Source organism: Perognathus longimembris, chromosome 11 (genome assembly GCF_023159225.1).
Source record: "Perognathus longimembris pacificus isolate PPM17 chromosome 11, ASM2315922v1, whole genome shotgun sequence".
Classification (NCBI taxonomy): domain Eukaryota; kingdom Metazoa; phylum Chordata; class Mammalia; order Rodentia; family Heteromyidae; genus Perognathus; species Perognathus longimembris.
The window spans coordinates 67,946,484-67,963,340 of NC_063171.1; the positions used below are offsets into that span (position 1 = coordinate 67,946,484).

At 39.0% G+C, this 16,857-nt stretch overlaps 1 protein-coding gene across 1 annotated transcript in view; it reads left to right on the forward strand.

The window, feature by feature from the left end:
* Cdc42bpa (CDC42 binding protein kinase alpha) overlaps positions 1-16,857 on the forward strand; it is a 172,787-nt gene that overhangs the window by 117,064 nt on the left and 38,866 nt on the right. Inside the window, 1 exon segment of the mRNA XM_048357522.1 lies at positions 779-826. Coding sequence (XP_048213479.1) covers positions 779-826 — 48 coding nt within the window.

Below are 16,857 nucleotides of genomic sequence, written 5' to 3' on the forward strand. Positions count from 1 at the left end.
GTAATATATACAGAGCAGACCCCAATGTTTGAAATATTTTTGACTTTTTGCTCACATCACCATAGCACAATAAAATAAGAGAAAATGTCAAAGTTTACAATAGTACATTGCTGGTTCTTATGCCAAACCAGTTCATTTTCTAAAAGACAGATGGTAAGGAATGACTCTAGTAACAAGTTATTACAGTAGACCACATTAAGCAATCTCATAGTAATGAAAGAGTAATTCTGTAACACTGTTACTCTTCACTTTAGTATTTTTTAATTGCTAAAAAAACACTAGTGTCAGAAAGTTCACTTATAATTCAAAATAGTTAAACTGGTGATTACACCCTTATTCAGCCAACAAGAACCAGGTGTCTGTGCAAAGGCATGGTCTCAAGTGCTGGAGGTACAGTTGTGGCCCCAGGAGATGAAGGCCACTAAAACTGCTTGCATCCCAGTGGGAAGATTGGCAACCAAAGATTTAGTTACTTACTACTTGTATTTGTTATTTTCACAGATGCATGCATCTAATTTGATTATTAATGATTTTTCCATGAACTTTATTTTGTTACACTTTGAGTACAGTATACCAATTCTGTTTTATGTCTGTAGGAAAGGGAAAAACGATTCTTTAAAAAGTGATCTCTTTAGTTACTTGAGAACAATGATAGTGACTGCTTTTCTTGCTTATTTATTTGAATTAATGTCATTTGTTTTGCAAAATTTTTAATTTATTATTATTAAATTGTTTCATCCATGTTTTCTATTTTTTTATTGCTGAATTCGTTAAATAGGATTCCTTTTCTTCTTCCTCATCTTCACTGATTGATTTTTTGGATGACGTAAGTCTTTGATTTTTCAAACCAATGCATCCTTCAGTAAGAGATCAGTGAATTGATTTGAAGAATTTGCCTAGTAATGAAGTCAGTTTTAGAACTCTCACTGTGGGCCAAATGCTTCATTATCTTAAATGTAGTGGGGTATCATTATTAAAGTAAAGTGTTTTATATATATATAATACATATATTATATATATATGTTAAAAATGCTTTGGCCATTGGAGAATCTGTTTCCATTCTTTGCAATAAGTTTAAATATTAGAACATTTATCACTATAGGAATAATTGTTTATTTTTGTTTTTCATGATTTCTGTTTTACCTTCTTTTCAGCACTTTACTATTTAACATTTGTGTTAGTTTAAACTGAAACTCTGGTGTCATCAAAAAGTAACATTTAAAAAATCAAATTATCCAAAGGACTTTATAGTAGTACAATGAGAACAGATCAGTTTTTAATGCTATCAGCATCTCTTACCATGTGGAAGTGATCTCATTGAACACATGTACCAGACACCTTATAACTTGACTGCATTATCATTTCTTCTCCTGAATTATTTTTATAGATTTAATACTTAGAAGTTATGATTATGTGCATAATGCATTTATTCTCCTTACAGTACTACTACTTACATTAATTTTCTCCATTCAACATGAAATGGCACAGTAATCCTGGTTGTGTAGAATTTTGTTGCATTGTTGAACATTTAGACTTTCCAGAAATGAGGAAATAAATGTTCATATTCAAATATTGTATATGGAACTGTTTTTAAAGCTAGGAAGACTCATTTAAATGTTTTAATTCCTAATGTGGTTCTGTTTTTGACTTGTTTGGTTTTTTGTTTGTTTGTTTTTTTGTTCTAGTCCTGGGGCTTGGGCCCAGGGCCTGGGCATTTTCCTTAAGCTTTTATGCTCAAAGCTAACACTCTACCATCTGAGCCACAGCTCCACTCCCAGCTGTTTCTTTTTTTTTTTTTTTGGCCAGTCCTGGGCCTTGGTCTCAGGGCCTGAGCACTGTCCCTGGCTTCTTCCTGCTCAAGGCTAGCACTCTGCCACTTGAGCCACAGCACCGCTTCTGGCCGTTTTCTGTTTTTTATGTGGTGCTGGGGAATCGAACCTAGGGCCTCATGTATCCGAGGCAGGCACTCTTGCCACTAGGCTATATCCCCAGCCCCTACTCCCAGCTGTTTCGGTAGTTATTTGGAGTTAAGAGTCTCAGGGGCTTTCCTACCCAGGCTGGCTTTAAACCTCAGTCCTCAGATCTTAGCCTCCTAAGCAGCTAGGATTATAGGCCTGAGCCACTCTGCACCTGCTCATTCCTAATATTTTAACTAAGTATTATATTCATGAGAGAATTAGCATAATTTTCTACTAAAGAAACTTCCTGACAGATTTTTTTTACAGATTTTCTTTTACAGGTTGTTGAAATGAAATAATTTTTGGTAGGTTTGAAATATTTATACCAGAATATACATATTTCTATTCTGAATGGAAGCTTTTATTATTCCTGAAAGAATGAATTTTTCTGGCTAATTCTGTAGTGTAATCAGAAGTGAACTCTCCTGATATACATACCATTACCTGCTATAACTGGCTGCTCAGCATATTAAAAGATATCGTATATTATTTCCACACCAATATCATCTACATCAGAAAGAGTGAGAAGTTAGAATGAATTAATTAGTTAAACTAGAAAGCCATATTCCTCTCTTAGTTTTTCCTCAATGGATTTTGCCTAATAATTATAAATTCACATAGGTACTGGAATTTTTGTCCATATAGGAAGATGATCAGAACAAGATTCCTTCCTTTTAAGTCCCACTGTGTTGGGGTTGTTAAATTTGCCGGGCTTAGCTCTGTCCTTCCCCAACACGTGGGGAAGGGTCCTGGGCTTACCTATCAGGCGGGGGATCCATACCTACTCTCTCACGCCCCCTCTGGCCGGTAGGGTATCGGACGTGGGAGTGGGGTCCCGGGTTTAGCCTTGGGTGGCGTGTAGGTGCGAGACTTCCATGCTGGCCAGTCCAAGGAAAACGCAAGCGCGAGATCTCAGAGAAAACCTCTAGGGCTCTGTTTATTCAAATGAGGAGCCCCCCAGTTATACCCCCGGGGGCGGGCACAAGAGAGGGATTGCAGATTGGTCACAGAGGGCTGTCCATCAAGTGATGTCAGGGGACCTTCCTCGAGGGCAGAGGCCCAGCCCCCCAAGGATGGATTTCTGGGGTGTCCTCCATTACACACGTGCTGCCCCAGGAGCAGGGCCTGCTCTTCCTGCCTTTGGCAGGAAGGGGAGGGGCAGGCCAAGGTCAGCTGACCCCAACACCACTGTGCAGTCAACTCCTCCTATGTATTAAAATGGCCTTGGCAGAGGAAAACAGTGTATGTTGGCCGCTTCCTTTTCTTCAGGAAATTGAGAGAAGCAGCTAGACATTGCAAAATAAAAGGATGTTCAACAGTACTTGTATAGCTTAAGAGAGTGTCAATATGTTGTCTTTTCCTGTGTATAATTACAGACTTTCAAGGGAAAAGAAAAGCCTAGAAAAACTTAGACCAGAAAATAGAAATGGAGACTTACTTTGATGAGTGATTTCTTGGGCAAGACATTCTTACATTAAAAAAGTAGTAGGACAATATCAAGATCCCTCCTGATGGGGAAAGTTATCTTTCCTCTGCTCCAGTTCTCTTGACAGTCACAATAGACCCAGGCTCATTCTTTGAGTAATCTGGATAAGGACAGGTGGAAATCAGTAGCTTGAATTTTCTTTCCTCACCTTTACTTTCATCTCAGTGGTAACAGATACAAATCAGCAGACCAATTTTACAGTTGCTTCCTACTCTGTTCATTTTCTTTTTTTGGCCAGTCCTGGGTCTTGGACTCAGGGCCTGAGCACCATCCCTGGCTTCTTCCCGCTCAAGGCTAGCACTCTGCCACCTGAGCCACAGCGCCCCTTCTGGCCGTTTTCCATATATGTGGTGCTGGGAATCAAACCGAGAGCTTCATGTGTAGGAGGCAAGCTCTCTTGCCACTAGGCCATATTCCCAGCCCCCTCTGTTCATTTTCTTGAAAACAAAACAAAATGCACACACTTGGAACTGTCTCTATGAAAGGTCACAATTATAGTCGTGTGTGATCTACCTTTTCTTTATATTTGATAAACATACTGTCATGTATAAACTAGAAAAGTTTTGAGTTTCCTTAACTTTAGATTCTCTGCTGTGTTTATTTGATCCGTGTTCACAGAAATTTCCTACTTATTCAGCAAGTGGGAACATACTTAACTTGCCTTTTGGGAACTTACTCTTTTCTTATACTCTAGTATAAGAATTAAAGGAATATTAGAATTAAAGGAATTAAAAGAATGTTGATATTAAAAGTTCTAGTGTACAAAGATAAGAAATTAAAGTGTTTGTGTATCTTGTATTGTCCAACTGTCTGGTGTGCCCCATATTGCTTTCCTATTTCATATCCTGGCAAATAAGAGAAACATGTAGTCTGCGCATACAGAGGGCCAGGGAAAGCCTTAGAGCTTTAGCATCATGTCCCAGAGTAAGTATTTCACATCCGCTTTGGTTCTTCCCTCTCTTTCTTCATCCCCTGGGCTTGCCATTCTTAACCCCTGTCCTAACTAGTCAGGAGATCTGAAACTCATTGCTTAGCTCTTCTAGCTGTGCCCAGGACAGCTAATCAGATGGTAGGACCAGAGGAAGACAACTTAAAAGCATTTATTGTGAAGATTTCGTTAATTCTGTGACCAGCATCAGGACTAGCCTGTTCAGAGAAATTATGGCATTCCTGAGTTTTCACTTAAGACTTTTATCCACTTACTTAACATAACTCAACACGAAAATCTCCTATTTCAGAGTAGATTGTAAATAGGTTCTCTCTAAGTTAAGAAACTTACAAGTTGAGTGTTTCTCATCCAAAATATTTTGGAACCAAAGACAGTTCAGATTTAAGAGATCTTTGGGTTTTAGAATATTCACATAGAATTTTTCATTTGGAGCATTCCTAATCTGAAAATCCAAGACATTTTAGTGCTTAAAAAGTTTCAAGTGGGGCTGGGGATATAGCCTAGCGGCAAGAGTGCCAGCCTCAGATACACGAGGCCCTAGGTTCGATTCCCCAGCACCACATATACAGAAAACGGCCAGAAGCGGCGCTGTGGCTCAAGTGGCAGAGTGCTAGCCTTGAGCGGGAAGAAGCCAGGGACAGTGCTCAGGCCCTGAGTCCAAGGCCCAGGACTGGCAAAAAAAAAAAAAAAGTTTCAAGTGAGAGATACTCAGCTTGTATATTATATGTATTATAGGCATTTTATTGTACATTATGTATTACATCATAATATATTTAGGCAGCCTAAAGAGAAAGACTATGTCTATATCTCCTCTTCTGTGTTGTATTAAATAAGATCTCTGTAGTTCACTAACTGAACCTTAAAAACTATTAATTAAATTATGTGTCCTTAAAACATAACAATGATTATAAACAACTGTTTTTTCATAAGTTTTTTTTTCCTGTGTTGAACTCTATACTCAGCCTTAAGGTTTTGATAGCAATTTACAGATCTAGATATATTTATACACCTAGATGTGAGTTGGTACATCATTCATTCCACATTAAGACAGGTACTTGTTGTAAAGTTGGTTATGATTCATTGCAGTGTTATAGAAAACGATAGTGTGTGGTATGTATAGGCGAGGGGTGGGGCCTGTGTTTGGTTTTCTCTGAGTGTAAGGAAAATGTGTTTATAATTAACCATTTTCTATTGAAGACACTTGGTAAGAAATGATTGCCATGGTCAGTTAGCATCATCATTAGCTTTTACAGAATGCCAGCTGAGGAAGTTTGTTGTCCTTCTTACTCCATGTGAGGTATCCAGCAGACTGTTGCACAGATGTGTGAGAAGCTTGAGGAAGAGCAGGAAGTTACTAGCCATTTTGGATGACCAGCATGGAGTATCCCTATGATCCCGGAAGCCAGAGCACAGCACAAGAAAGCAAGAGCCTTAGCAGACACAGGATCTCCAGCTGTGCAGAAGGGTGGCGAGGCCTGGGATTGGAACCGCAGTGACTGGAGAAAGAATCTGTAATAAAAACTAGGGGTGAGGACTGTCAGGGTGGGAGCATTCAGCGGCGTGCTGAGGCAGCTAGCTCTCAGATGGGACAAGCAGTGTCAGAATGCTGACAACTATAGAGGTAGAAGCGGAAACTGAAAGCAATCTGGGATGTCAGAAAGCTCAGTGATTTTCCATATACCTGGGGAGGTTTGAACTCTAGATACAGCATGTATCAGTTTTAAGACCTTCAGCGAGTTAATCTCTTTTCTCTTTAAAATGAGGATAATACCCACCCATTATAATAATCTTTATTAGGGTTTTTATGAAAAGTAAGAGAGTTTATCACTAGAAAGCATTTGAAAAGTGCCTGTATATATTCTGCTCATGACAAATGTTAACTATTACCATTATTAAGGAAAGAGAGACAGAGTTGACTTGTTTATTATTTGGTTGTTTGACTTGAGGGTTAAGAGGGAAAGGGGGAAGTCCTTTCCATCATGAGATTTTTGCCTCTGTAACCGGGCCAGACCAGGAAAAATACTAGTTTAGGACTTCCAGTTTTGCTTTGCTATTAATAATCTTCTTTGTGTGTGTTCCTGTCTGAGGCTTAAACTAAAGGCCTGGACACTGTCCTTGAGCTTTTGTGCTCAAGGCTTCTACTCTACCACCTTGAGCCACAGCTCCACTTATGGCTTTTTGATGATTAATTGGAGATAAAAGTCTTAGACTTTATTGCTTCAGCTGGCTTCAAAGCACAATCCTCCTATCTCAGTTTCTTGAGTAGCTAGGATTATAGATGTGAGCCTCCAGCTCCTGGCTTTTGCTATGAACTCTTAACAGTGTCCATTCCAGTCTCCTATACAAATAAATAGTAGTTCCTATTTACCTGTCTGCCAGTTATTTTAACAGTACAACTGGTCATAGTGAATGACGGTTCTCATTCATGAACTTTTCACTTTTCTCAGAAATTCTCTGTAACTCCTGTGATCCTATCTATGAATTAGAAGTCTTGTGCACCTCTCCTCTAGATTCCCATGCAAGCCTTGCAGATACCTCTGCAGTTGTATTTGTCACACTGAGGCTGGCCCTCTCTACCATTTTGTAAACTAGCTCTTCAATCAGCTATCAAGTACCTTACTGTATGGTAGATGCTCAATAACTGTCAGATTGCATTGCCTACAGAAGATCACCCAACTAGATACGGTTCATATTGATGAGGTTCTGCAGTATGAGTTACACATAGCAGAATTTCAAAAACTTGGAAAATATTTTGAGATAATTCTTGCTTTGCCCTCATTACTTAATTCATTAGTGTCAGAAAGGTAAAGGTCACTCTTGACTAAACCTAAAGTCTGGACAGGAAGTATTGTTGAAATAACTGTTTTTTACTCTATTATCAATGCGTTTGAATTCCTAATTTAGCTGTTAAATAATTTTAAGAGTCGTCTTCAAAAACAGCACAAACTTGGTAGGTAAGTGTGTAAGCAAGGCTAGTTAAATGTCTTCCAAAATGCTTGCAAACACTAAATAGAGTTACTTAGACCTTTTTTTGGTTGATATTTGTTTTCCACCTTTCTAGAAAAGAAATTGTCCATCACGTGATGGGATGTGCTTTTTTGGGTCCCTGCATGGGCAGTGCAAACATCACCACCAACTTTAGAAATGATCTGAGAAGTGGTGGCTTCGCTGTCTCATCCTGAAAATACGTGTACTTTCAGCTTGTCCAACACAGTAGTTCTGTAGATTGATATCCTTGTATGTGTGCAGTGGCCTTGGTGTTCCCTGTGAGTATGTGTAACACACAGTGTTCTCTCTCTGTTGAAGCGCACCCTGTCCTGTACTCCAGCTAGCAAAGGCAGACGTGTAAGAGACTCTCGCATGGAGTGCCCTCCCAACGCCAGTGCCTGTCTCTTGCTGTTGCCCTTTGCCTGTGGCTGCAGAGGCTGCGGCTCTGTGCGCCGTGTCACATCACCCACTGCATGCTGTGCGCGGCTGCTCTTGCTCTTGCTTCTCTGCTTTCTCATATGTGTCAGTTTTTTGTTTTAGCTTTGGCCGCAAAGCTTTAGGAATGTTCTTCATGTAAATGTCCATAACAAAACTACTAAAATAAGACATTTTTCTTGTTTTGACTGGGTACTGAGTCTGCTTTCTAAATTAATCCAAGTACAAAGTAAATGAATCTGATTTAAATAAGTATGTAGAGATTTCTTAGCAATTTTTATTATGTAGAAATTAAATGATAACATTACACAACATTAGGCCTCATTGACTGTAGTTTATATAAATCAATTCTAGTTAAATATTAGTTTTAAACGTGGTTCTAAAAATCTTCTTAAGTGTCTTATATGTATAAATTTTAAGAAATAATGTTAATGAATTGTTTATATTCTGAAATAATTTCCAGATTTTAAAAAATGCCTATAACATTGTTTGTGTATGTTAGCATACTTTAGCCATCTTCCTCTGCTAACCCTAGCTTCATATCTCTTGCCCTGGAATGGATTGGCCTGTCCTAAATATCCTGATGCCAAGTTAGGGACCTGTATGTGGAAAAGTCTCAAATTTTCCAAAGCCAGATTTCATCCCACACATGTTATCCCCAGAGAGAATCAGTAGGCCAATTTGTATTATTTGTTTTAAATTTTCATATACTAAGTGAAATGCTAACATTAAGAAGCAAAGTAGTGATAGATACAGATTTTGTTCTTACGCATCAGCTTCATGATCGGTACTTCAGCCCAAAGTTCTGAGATGTGGAAAGTTCTAGATCAGATTGTTCTCTGTTGTGGAAAGTAGTTGGCTGGATCATTGATTCATGTGCTTTTGCTGATATGGTACAGGGTCTATAGTGTATAAAATGAGCAACACTAGCATTGCATGTTTTTAGACTGCTGTCTAATAATAATAACTAGCTCAGACCTCACTGCTATTGCCACTGGAACTGCAGGCTGAACCCACACTAATTGTTGAGGTCTGTGGGAAGATTTCTGGTTCTACAAATTTCTCGACTATTTTGAGATTTGTATAGAATTAATAAAACCATTCAACACTTGGATTTAGCAAATTAATCCAAGTATTTGCTCACTCTATAAAATTTAGTGAGAAAGACAAAAATATGTGCTCATTTGTATTAGTTCCAAATGTGCACTGAATACATTTATAACTGCTTTTTTAAAATAACATTATAATTCAAAGACGTTTTGACAAAGTTACATCTTATTAACCATACAGACATTGGAAGACTTGATAACCTAGGATATTTCTGTGAATCCTGAAATAAGGAAAGGTTTCTGATGGAATATTATAAGCTCTGGACTCTTAATTCTGTATCTTTATCCTTTGAATAAGTCCTGATAAGTTAACTAGAACTTATGAATTTAGGATGATCTAAGGGTTTTTAAAATGCAGATATGCGCTACTTTCCTAGCTCCCTTCAGTTTCGCTTAGGCTAAGTAGCTGACAAAAAGTCTGATAACTGATGCTGGTGACTCATGTCTTATTTTAGCTACTCATAAGGCTGGGATCTGAGGATCAAGGTTTGAAGCCAGCCCACACGGGAAAGTCTGTGAAACTTACCACCAATTAGCTATCAAAAAGCTAGAAGTGGAGCCATAGCTCAACTATGGTAGAACGCCAGCCTTGAGCAAAAACACTAAGGGGCAGTACCCAAGCCCTAAGTTCTGGACTGGCACAGAAGTAATAGTGGTAGTGGTAATAGTGTCTCTGAAGGAGATGACTGGGGACTTACTCAGAAGCTAAATAAAAACAAATCAATGAGAACATGGGCAGTCTCTCAGGCATACTTGTATTACTTCAGAAGGGTACAAGTGATGCCATTCCTAACTTGGCCTGGAATCAGACATTGCATGTAATTTTATGGCATATACCATGCTTTTAGATAAGTAAATGTGCAGTGATTTTTGGCAGGGGGGGAGGGAGGGTTGGTCATAGGGCTAGAACTCACAGCCTGTGTGTACCTGCTGTTCCTGAGCTCTTCTGCTCAGGGCTAGCACTCTACTACTTTGAGCCACAGCGCCACTTCCTATTTTCTGGTGGTTAGTCAGAGATAAGAGTCTTAGGGTGGCTTTCAACCATGGTCCTCAGCCACTGGAGTAGCTAGGATTACAGGCCACTGGCACCTGGCATATGCAGTGCTTTTATAAGATTCGATGTCTTTTGCTGTGAAATGTCATAGAAATCATAAGGTAAACTAAATGTTTTTCATATTCTTCTTATACTATTAAACTTCATTTACAGTTTGGATATTTAATCCTGTATATATTGTGCTATTTGGTAGTAAGAAAATGAGTAGTACTTAGGAATATTGTTAGTGTCTGAATACTGGTGGCTAGAGAGAGTTCCATGAACATATGCATTAATACTGAAAATACTCAGTGTCTCATTTCAGATTGTTCCTTTAGAATTCAGAACACAAGAGGGCTAGAGAGATGGACCTAGTTGTAGAATGCCACCTAGCAAGCACGAAGCCTTAAGTTCAAACTCCGGTACTACTAGTACTAGTAACAATAAAATGCTAAGAGTTTGAACCACAGGTTGTAAGTAGCCAATATGTGGCTTAACTTCCTGTTTCATTGGGAAGTCATAAAAGGCTCATTGATACATATTCAAAATGAATCATTTTAACTATTTTTATTGTTTATAAGAACAGTTTAAACTACTTATTGATTAGTAGATCATGTAAAAATCATACAACTATCTGATCCTGGAAAGAAAAGATTAGTATTTTAATATACTCCTTTAAAATGAGATATGAGAAGCATGTACCTGGGGAAGAAATTCATTTAGCCAAAAAATAAAACAGTACATTTATGTAAGAATGTTCCCCTTTTTTCTCAGAGGATTACAGCTTAGAAATGTTGAATGAACTGCATACACTGTTCAGTTAGTTTGCTTCCAAAGCAAGATATACTGTCTAATAACTATTAGCTGTTTATTTCTGTTTACTCTTTCCCATTTTATAATTTTTATAATCATAAGTCCAGTTAATATGTCTGCTTTTGATGTGTGTCATATTTATAAGCTTTTGATCTATTACTAATCCAGTTAATTGCTTATACCTCATCATAGTAATTTTTTTTTTTTGCCAGTCATGGGTCTTGAACTCAGGGCCTATATGCTCTGTCCCTGAGCCTCTCTGTGCTCAAGACTCATGCTCTACCTCTTGAGCCACAGCGTCACTTCTGGCCTTTTCTGTGTATTTGGTACTGAGGAATCGAACCCAGGGCTTCATGCATACTGGGCAAGCATTCTACCACTAGGCCATATTCCCAGCCCTAGGTGGAAAGGCTTAACAATGACAAATTCTCTGTTATGTCTTAAAAGCCTCAAAAGTTCTGTATATTTTAGTAAGCCATGAGACATCCCAAGTAAAGTTAAGGGACCATGAGACCAGCTTTTAGAGTTGCAATTTTGTGAATGTATCCCCCATTAGAAGAGTGGAGAAGGACACTCAGCTTATGTGGTGTGGTATTTATTAGATTCAGAAGACTAGGCACTTACCTTTGCACTTTTAAAGTCATTTTAAAAGATAAACATTATTTTAGCTATTCAAACCTCTCTCTCTCTCTCTCTCTCTCTCTCTCTCTCTCTCTCTCTCTCTCTCTCTCTCTCTCTCTCTCTCTCTCTCTCTCTGTTATGGGGCTTGAACTCAGGGCCTAGGCAGTGTTCCTAAGCCTCTTTGTGATCAAGGCTAAGAGCCACTTGAGCTACAGTGCCACTCCCAGTTTTTGAGTGGTTCATTGGAGATAAGAATCTCATAGGGACCTATCTGCCTGAATTGCAATTCTCAGATCTCAGCTTCCTGAGCAGCTAGGATTACAGGCATGAGCCACTGGCACCCAGCCAAACATTACTTTTTGACAGTCAAAGTATAAGGCTGTATATAGGCTTTCATGACCTGTCAGAAATGTTTAAATGTTTGTAAAGCAGCCTACTTTTTTACACATAACAAATCTACATGGGCGTCTCTTTAAAAGTTATTAGCTATAATCCTAACTGCTCGGGAGGCTGAGATCATGGTTCAAAGCCAGCCTGGGCAGCAAAGTCTGTAAGACTCATACCTCCGGTCAGTGACCAAAAAAGCTGGAAGTGGAGCTGTGGTTCAAGTGGTAGAGTGCTAGCCTTCAACACAAAGAAGCTCAGTGACAGTGCCTAGGCCCTGGTGAGTTCAAGCCCCAAAATTGTCTCCCGCTCCAAAAAAAAGGTATTAGATAAGCCAAGTAATCCTAGCCTCATGGGTGGAGGAGACACAGCAGGATTTTTGAGTTCAAGAACAGGCAGGGAAAAGTTACCAAGACTCTATCTTAAAACCAAAGCAAAACAAAAGGGCTTGAGGTGTGGCTCAAGTGGTAGAGTGCCTGCCTAGCCAGGTGCAGTCCTAGTACTGACAGTCATTGGTGAGATGGTTGAGTCCCAGTCAGTATGGCGTTGCCTGTTGATGCTATTTTAACTGACCCTGTTCCCACCACCCCAGACTCTTAGCAAAACTTTAGAAAGTTAAAAACACTTCTGCCTTGTTAAATTAATAATTTAAACAGATTGCCTTCTTCCTGACTGCCTAAGAAGAAAATTGTGAACTGGACAAAATTTAGTGTGGAGTCCGTTTTACTTTTTTACTGTTCTCTTCCTGGTCAAACTTCAGTTAGGAAAGGAGATCCTGTAACTAACTAGGCCTCTAGAATCAGTAGTTCCCGAGTGCCTCTGCAGTGACCATGCCCCTGCCAGCGCCGAGGGCTGAGTGCAGCCAGGAAATGAGGCTCAGGCCTGGCTCTCCACCGTCACCAGGCACCCAGGTGGACTGTACCTGGCTGGGAAGCTGCGTTTTTCTAAACATTGAAGTACTTCCTAGCAGTTGGTGAGTAGCTGCTGCTCTGAGTCCCTTAGGGCTTAATTTGATGGCAGCTGTGTTGGTTGGCCCCACCAAAGCCTTCTCTTATGGATTGCTGGAATGCTCACCCATGCCCACCCCTCTGGGAGGCCGTAGGGAGGCACCAAAGAGGGCCAAGCACTCCAGTGTTTGCCAGTCCACTAGCCACCTACCTGCCTGCCACATTGGAAAAACTGTCTACATTAAACAGGTGCTATCTATTTGATATGAGTGACATATCACAAATCTGGAACGGTACTCTAATTTAATTGTACTGGGGCAAACATCCTCTATTTGAGAAAATAATTTGTTTTGAATTATTTGTGCTCTAAAAAGAGCCAGAAACCTTTCTATTTAGAAATGGAAACCTGTATAGGAATTTTTTAATTGCCAAACTAGTAAGATAGTCAATGAACATGAAACCTCATATGGGAAGTTTTCGTTCAAAGCATTTTCCATTTCCAAAAGTACTTGGTTTACAAGGGTATAAATGAAGATAAGAGCTATGGTTTCCACTGCTGAATGCAGATGGATTGACTTCAGTGGCAAGCACAGAGCTGATGTTAGTTTCTTTTTACTTTTACTTAGCAGCTAGTAAAAGACCAAACATTTTTTGTCAAGGGCAAGGATTATGTCTAATCTCTCTTGTTCTGTGTGTGGGGGTGTGTGTGTGTGAGAGAGACACACACACAGCATGTAAAGTATTTGGTATTTAACCTACGTGATAGGTTTTGTAAAGTACCGAAGTTCCAGTTGAAATACAAATAAATGACAGGCAGTAGAGAACAGCTCCAGCCAAGAGATGAACAGCAAACATGGGGCCCAAGCCTTCAGTTCCTGCTGTTCCCATAAACTCTTGTTTACCATGAAGCTGGTGGTGCTTTTGTGCAATGACAAGTCCCTGACATAAATATTCAGACTTGTTTGTTCTCCTCTTTCTCAGGAAATGTCACAATTGTGCTTTACAGAAATTTGCTAAGAGCTGCATGTTGCTTCAAAGTGATTTTTGGGATTTTGTTTTTCCTGACTTATTTTCCTAGACTGATCCTGTTGAGAACACTTATGTATGGGACTCGAGCATCAAGTGTTACGTCCAGCCAAGGTCCACATCTCCCTCCACATCTAGTGAAGCTGAGCCAGTTCAGGTGCCTCGTTGGAGCAGCCCCGCTCTCCAACTTACATTATGTCAGGAAAAAGGGAACTGATAGAGAAAAAAAGTGAACTTTGATCTTATTAAATACATTGTGGAATATAAGTTACAGCATTTGGAGGTCATTACACTTAACTGATACTATAGATTGGATAGACAATGAAGTAAGAAGCTAGCTCTTATGACTCAAAAGAATTAATTGTAAAAGCAGCCTTTATTTTAATCGTGTGAACAGAGGGTAGGTTTGTAAATTTTGAAAGTGTTCGTGATACAATCTTAATAGGCACATGGCTGTGTAGGTGTCATTCTCATATTTTAATTTTTCTAATCCACTTAACTAATCTGTCACATTGTAAGCACAGCTTAAAAATGAAATTGCCATTTGGGGCATGTCAATAATTTTAAGTACAAAATCAGCAACCAACACACTCAGCTCAATAAATCATGCCTTTTAATTGCACAAATTGTTATGCCTATAATTCAGGTCAGTCAATGGCTTTAAACAACCAGTTGACCCATTTGCTGAGCAGAGACCACTTCCCGCAGTCAGTAGAAGGTGGTGCACTTCGGCTTGTGCCATCCCCCATGGAGATGGAACCCTGGCCATGGCTCCATGTGGCACCTCAGGCAGAGCGGCACATTCCTGTGCAGGGCTGGTCTCGTCTGACACCGAGGCCTCCCCAGGAGGCTGTCTGAAGGGAAGCCTGAGCTGCGGTCAGGCGCTGGCGTGCCTCCCAGCTCTCAGACCAGCTTAGCTCAGGAGCTTGTCATGGCTGGAATTGTTTTGCTATTAAGGGTTAGTGCCATTTTACTTTAATGGTAAAATATTTCAAACATACACATAATAATAAAATAAGATCATGTGACTGTCACTTCCAGATTTAACAAATAGCAATATTTTGCCCTATGTTTTCAGATTCTTTTCAAAGTGAAAAACCTTCCCCCAGCAGTGAAAACAGCCTCACCTAAACCATCCTGTTCTCTTCTTTCACAGACATGTAGATAGATACCCTGGGCTGGTGCACATCCTCCCTTCACACTTTTACATGTTCATGCCATTTGTACCCCATCTGAAGTAATGCTTTGCACTGTTACCTGCATCCTGCTGTGACTGTTCGCATTTCTAAATGTGTTTGAAGATTTAGCCCCACAGATTGTGTCCAGGTTGCGCTTCATTGTAATTACTGTACAGTGTTGAAGTGTATGAATATACCACAACTTAGCTGTTTTCCGGTTGGTTCCAAGCTTTCATTATTACTACAATTAGTGCTGAAGTAAACATCTCAATAGTATTCCGCTTGTGCAGAGGTGCAGAGATTGCTTTCCATTTCTACTTAGAAGTGGAAATAGTGTGCTGTACAATACGTGAACTTTGAGCTTTCACTAGATCTTGCCAGCGTCTCCCCAGTGCCTGGACCATTCTCACTTTCCACCAGTTGTGAGAGTTCCCATTCCCCGTGTCCTGCCCAGACTTGATGTACTCAGATGGTAGCTTTTGCCAATTTGGTGGGAAGCAAGTAATGCTTTTTGTTTTAACCTGCATTTCTCTTGTAATATTTCGTCTTTTGTACGTGTTTGTTGGATATTGCTTATCTGCCTGTTCACATCCTTTGTCTAGCTTTTCCCAATATGTGCTCTGGGTACTAATTATTTGCTGTCTATATTCATTGCAAGTATTTTCTTCCAGTCTGTGGCTTCTTTTTAAATTTTATTTGTAATGTATTTTCTGTCTTGCAAAACTTCATTTGGAAGTAGTCAGATTTTATCAGCCTTTTCCTTTATGACTTCTGCTTTTCATGTCTTTTTAAAGCAGTTCTTTACTTTATAAAATTTAGAAATGTTTGTTTTTTTTGTGTGTTTAGGACCTTAGTCAAATGGAAATTCATTGTTAGGACTCAGGCAAAAAAGCAGTCTAATCCTTTTTCCACATGAAAGGCATTTGGTTTACAGGTCAAACTCTGCTCTGCATGCCTGGGCCGTTGATGTTCTCTGCTGTCTTCCATGTGCTTTTGCTTCTTTCTGCAGCTATCACATTCTCGTATTGTAACCCTAAAATTATTCTTCATACTTGCTGTGGTAGGCCATCCCACCCACCTTATTCTTTTTATTTCTTGAACTTTTCATTTTCCACATTACATTTAAAATTAGTTTTCCAGGTTATATATATGAGTGGCTTTGGGTTGGTATTGCTTTGAATTTAAAGATTTGAGGAAAACTGACACCATCGTGGTATTGGTTCATTTCTGTTTCCATTGTGTGCATCGTACCTAGTTATTCTCTTAGTTCCTTTGATGTGTTCAATGCATTCCATATACTGTTTGCTAGATTTCTTCCTAGGTATCTTCAGTTTTGTGTTGTGTTTGATGAATGGGATCCTTTTTAATAGATTTCCTTAGGCATTGCTAGTTTTATAAACTTTATTGACTTGTCTTGCACCTTTGTGGGATTCTTTTAATTTTAGTAACTTTTCTTGGACTTACTATAAAATTATGATTATAATTCTGTTTCATAATGATTTTTTACTAATTTTATGTGGATTTCCAGTGTTCCTGACCACCCTTTCATATCTATCCTTTCAAATATTAAATTCTAGGTTGAGCTAAAAACTTCAGGCTGTTTAAAAGTGAAGATAAAATTAAAGCTTGACACACAATTCACAGAAAACTGAATAATTCAACTAAATTCGAATTCAAGACTGTAGAAGATGCTCTATTTTTAGAGGCTATATAGCAATTAAGGCAAAGAAACACCATCCACTTAAAAAATATTTTGCTAACCTAAACACAGTAACATTAAAAAATCATGGATTTTTTAAATTCATAGAAATAATCTTACATAGTACTCAACAAAATAAACTTGTCACTAAACTTGCATTAAATTCAGCATCTCAATAATGTTAAATAATTTTACTCCCTTATTTAAAAATTTCTGCACAAAAATCCCACT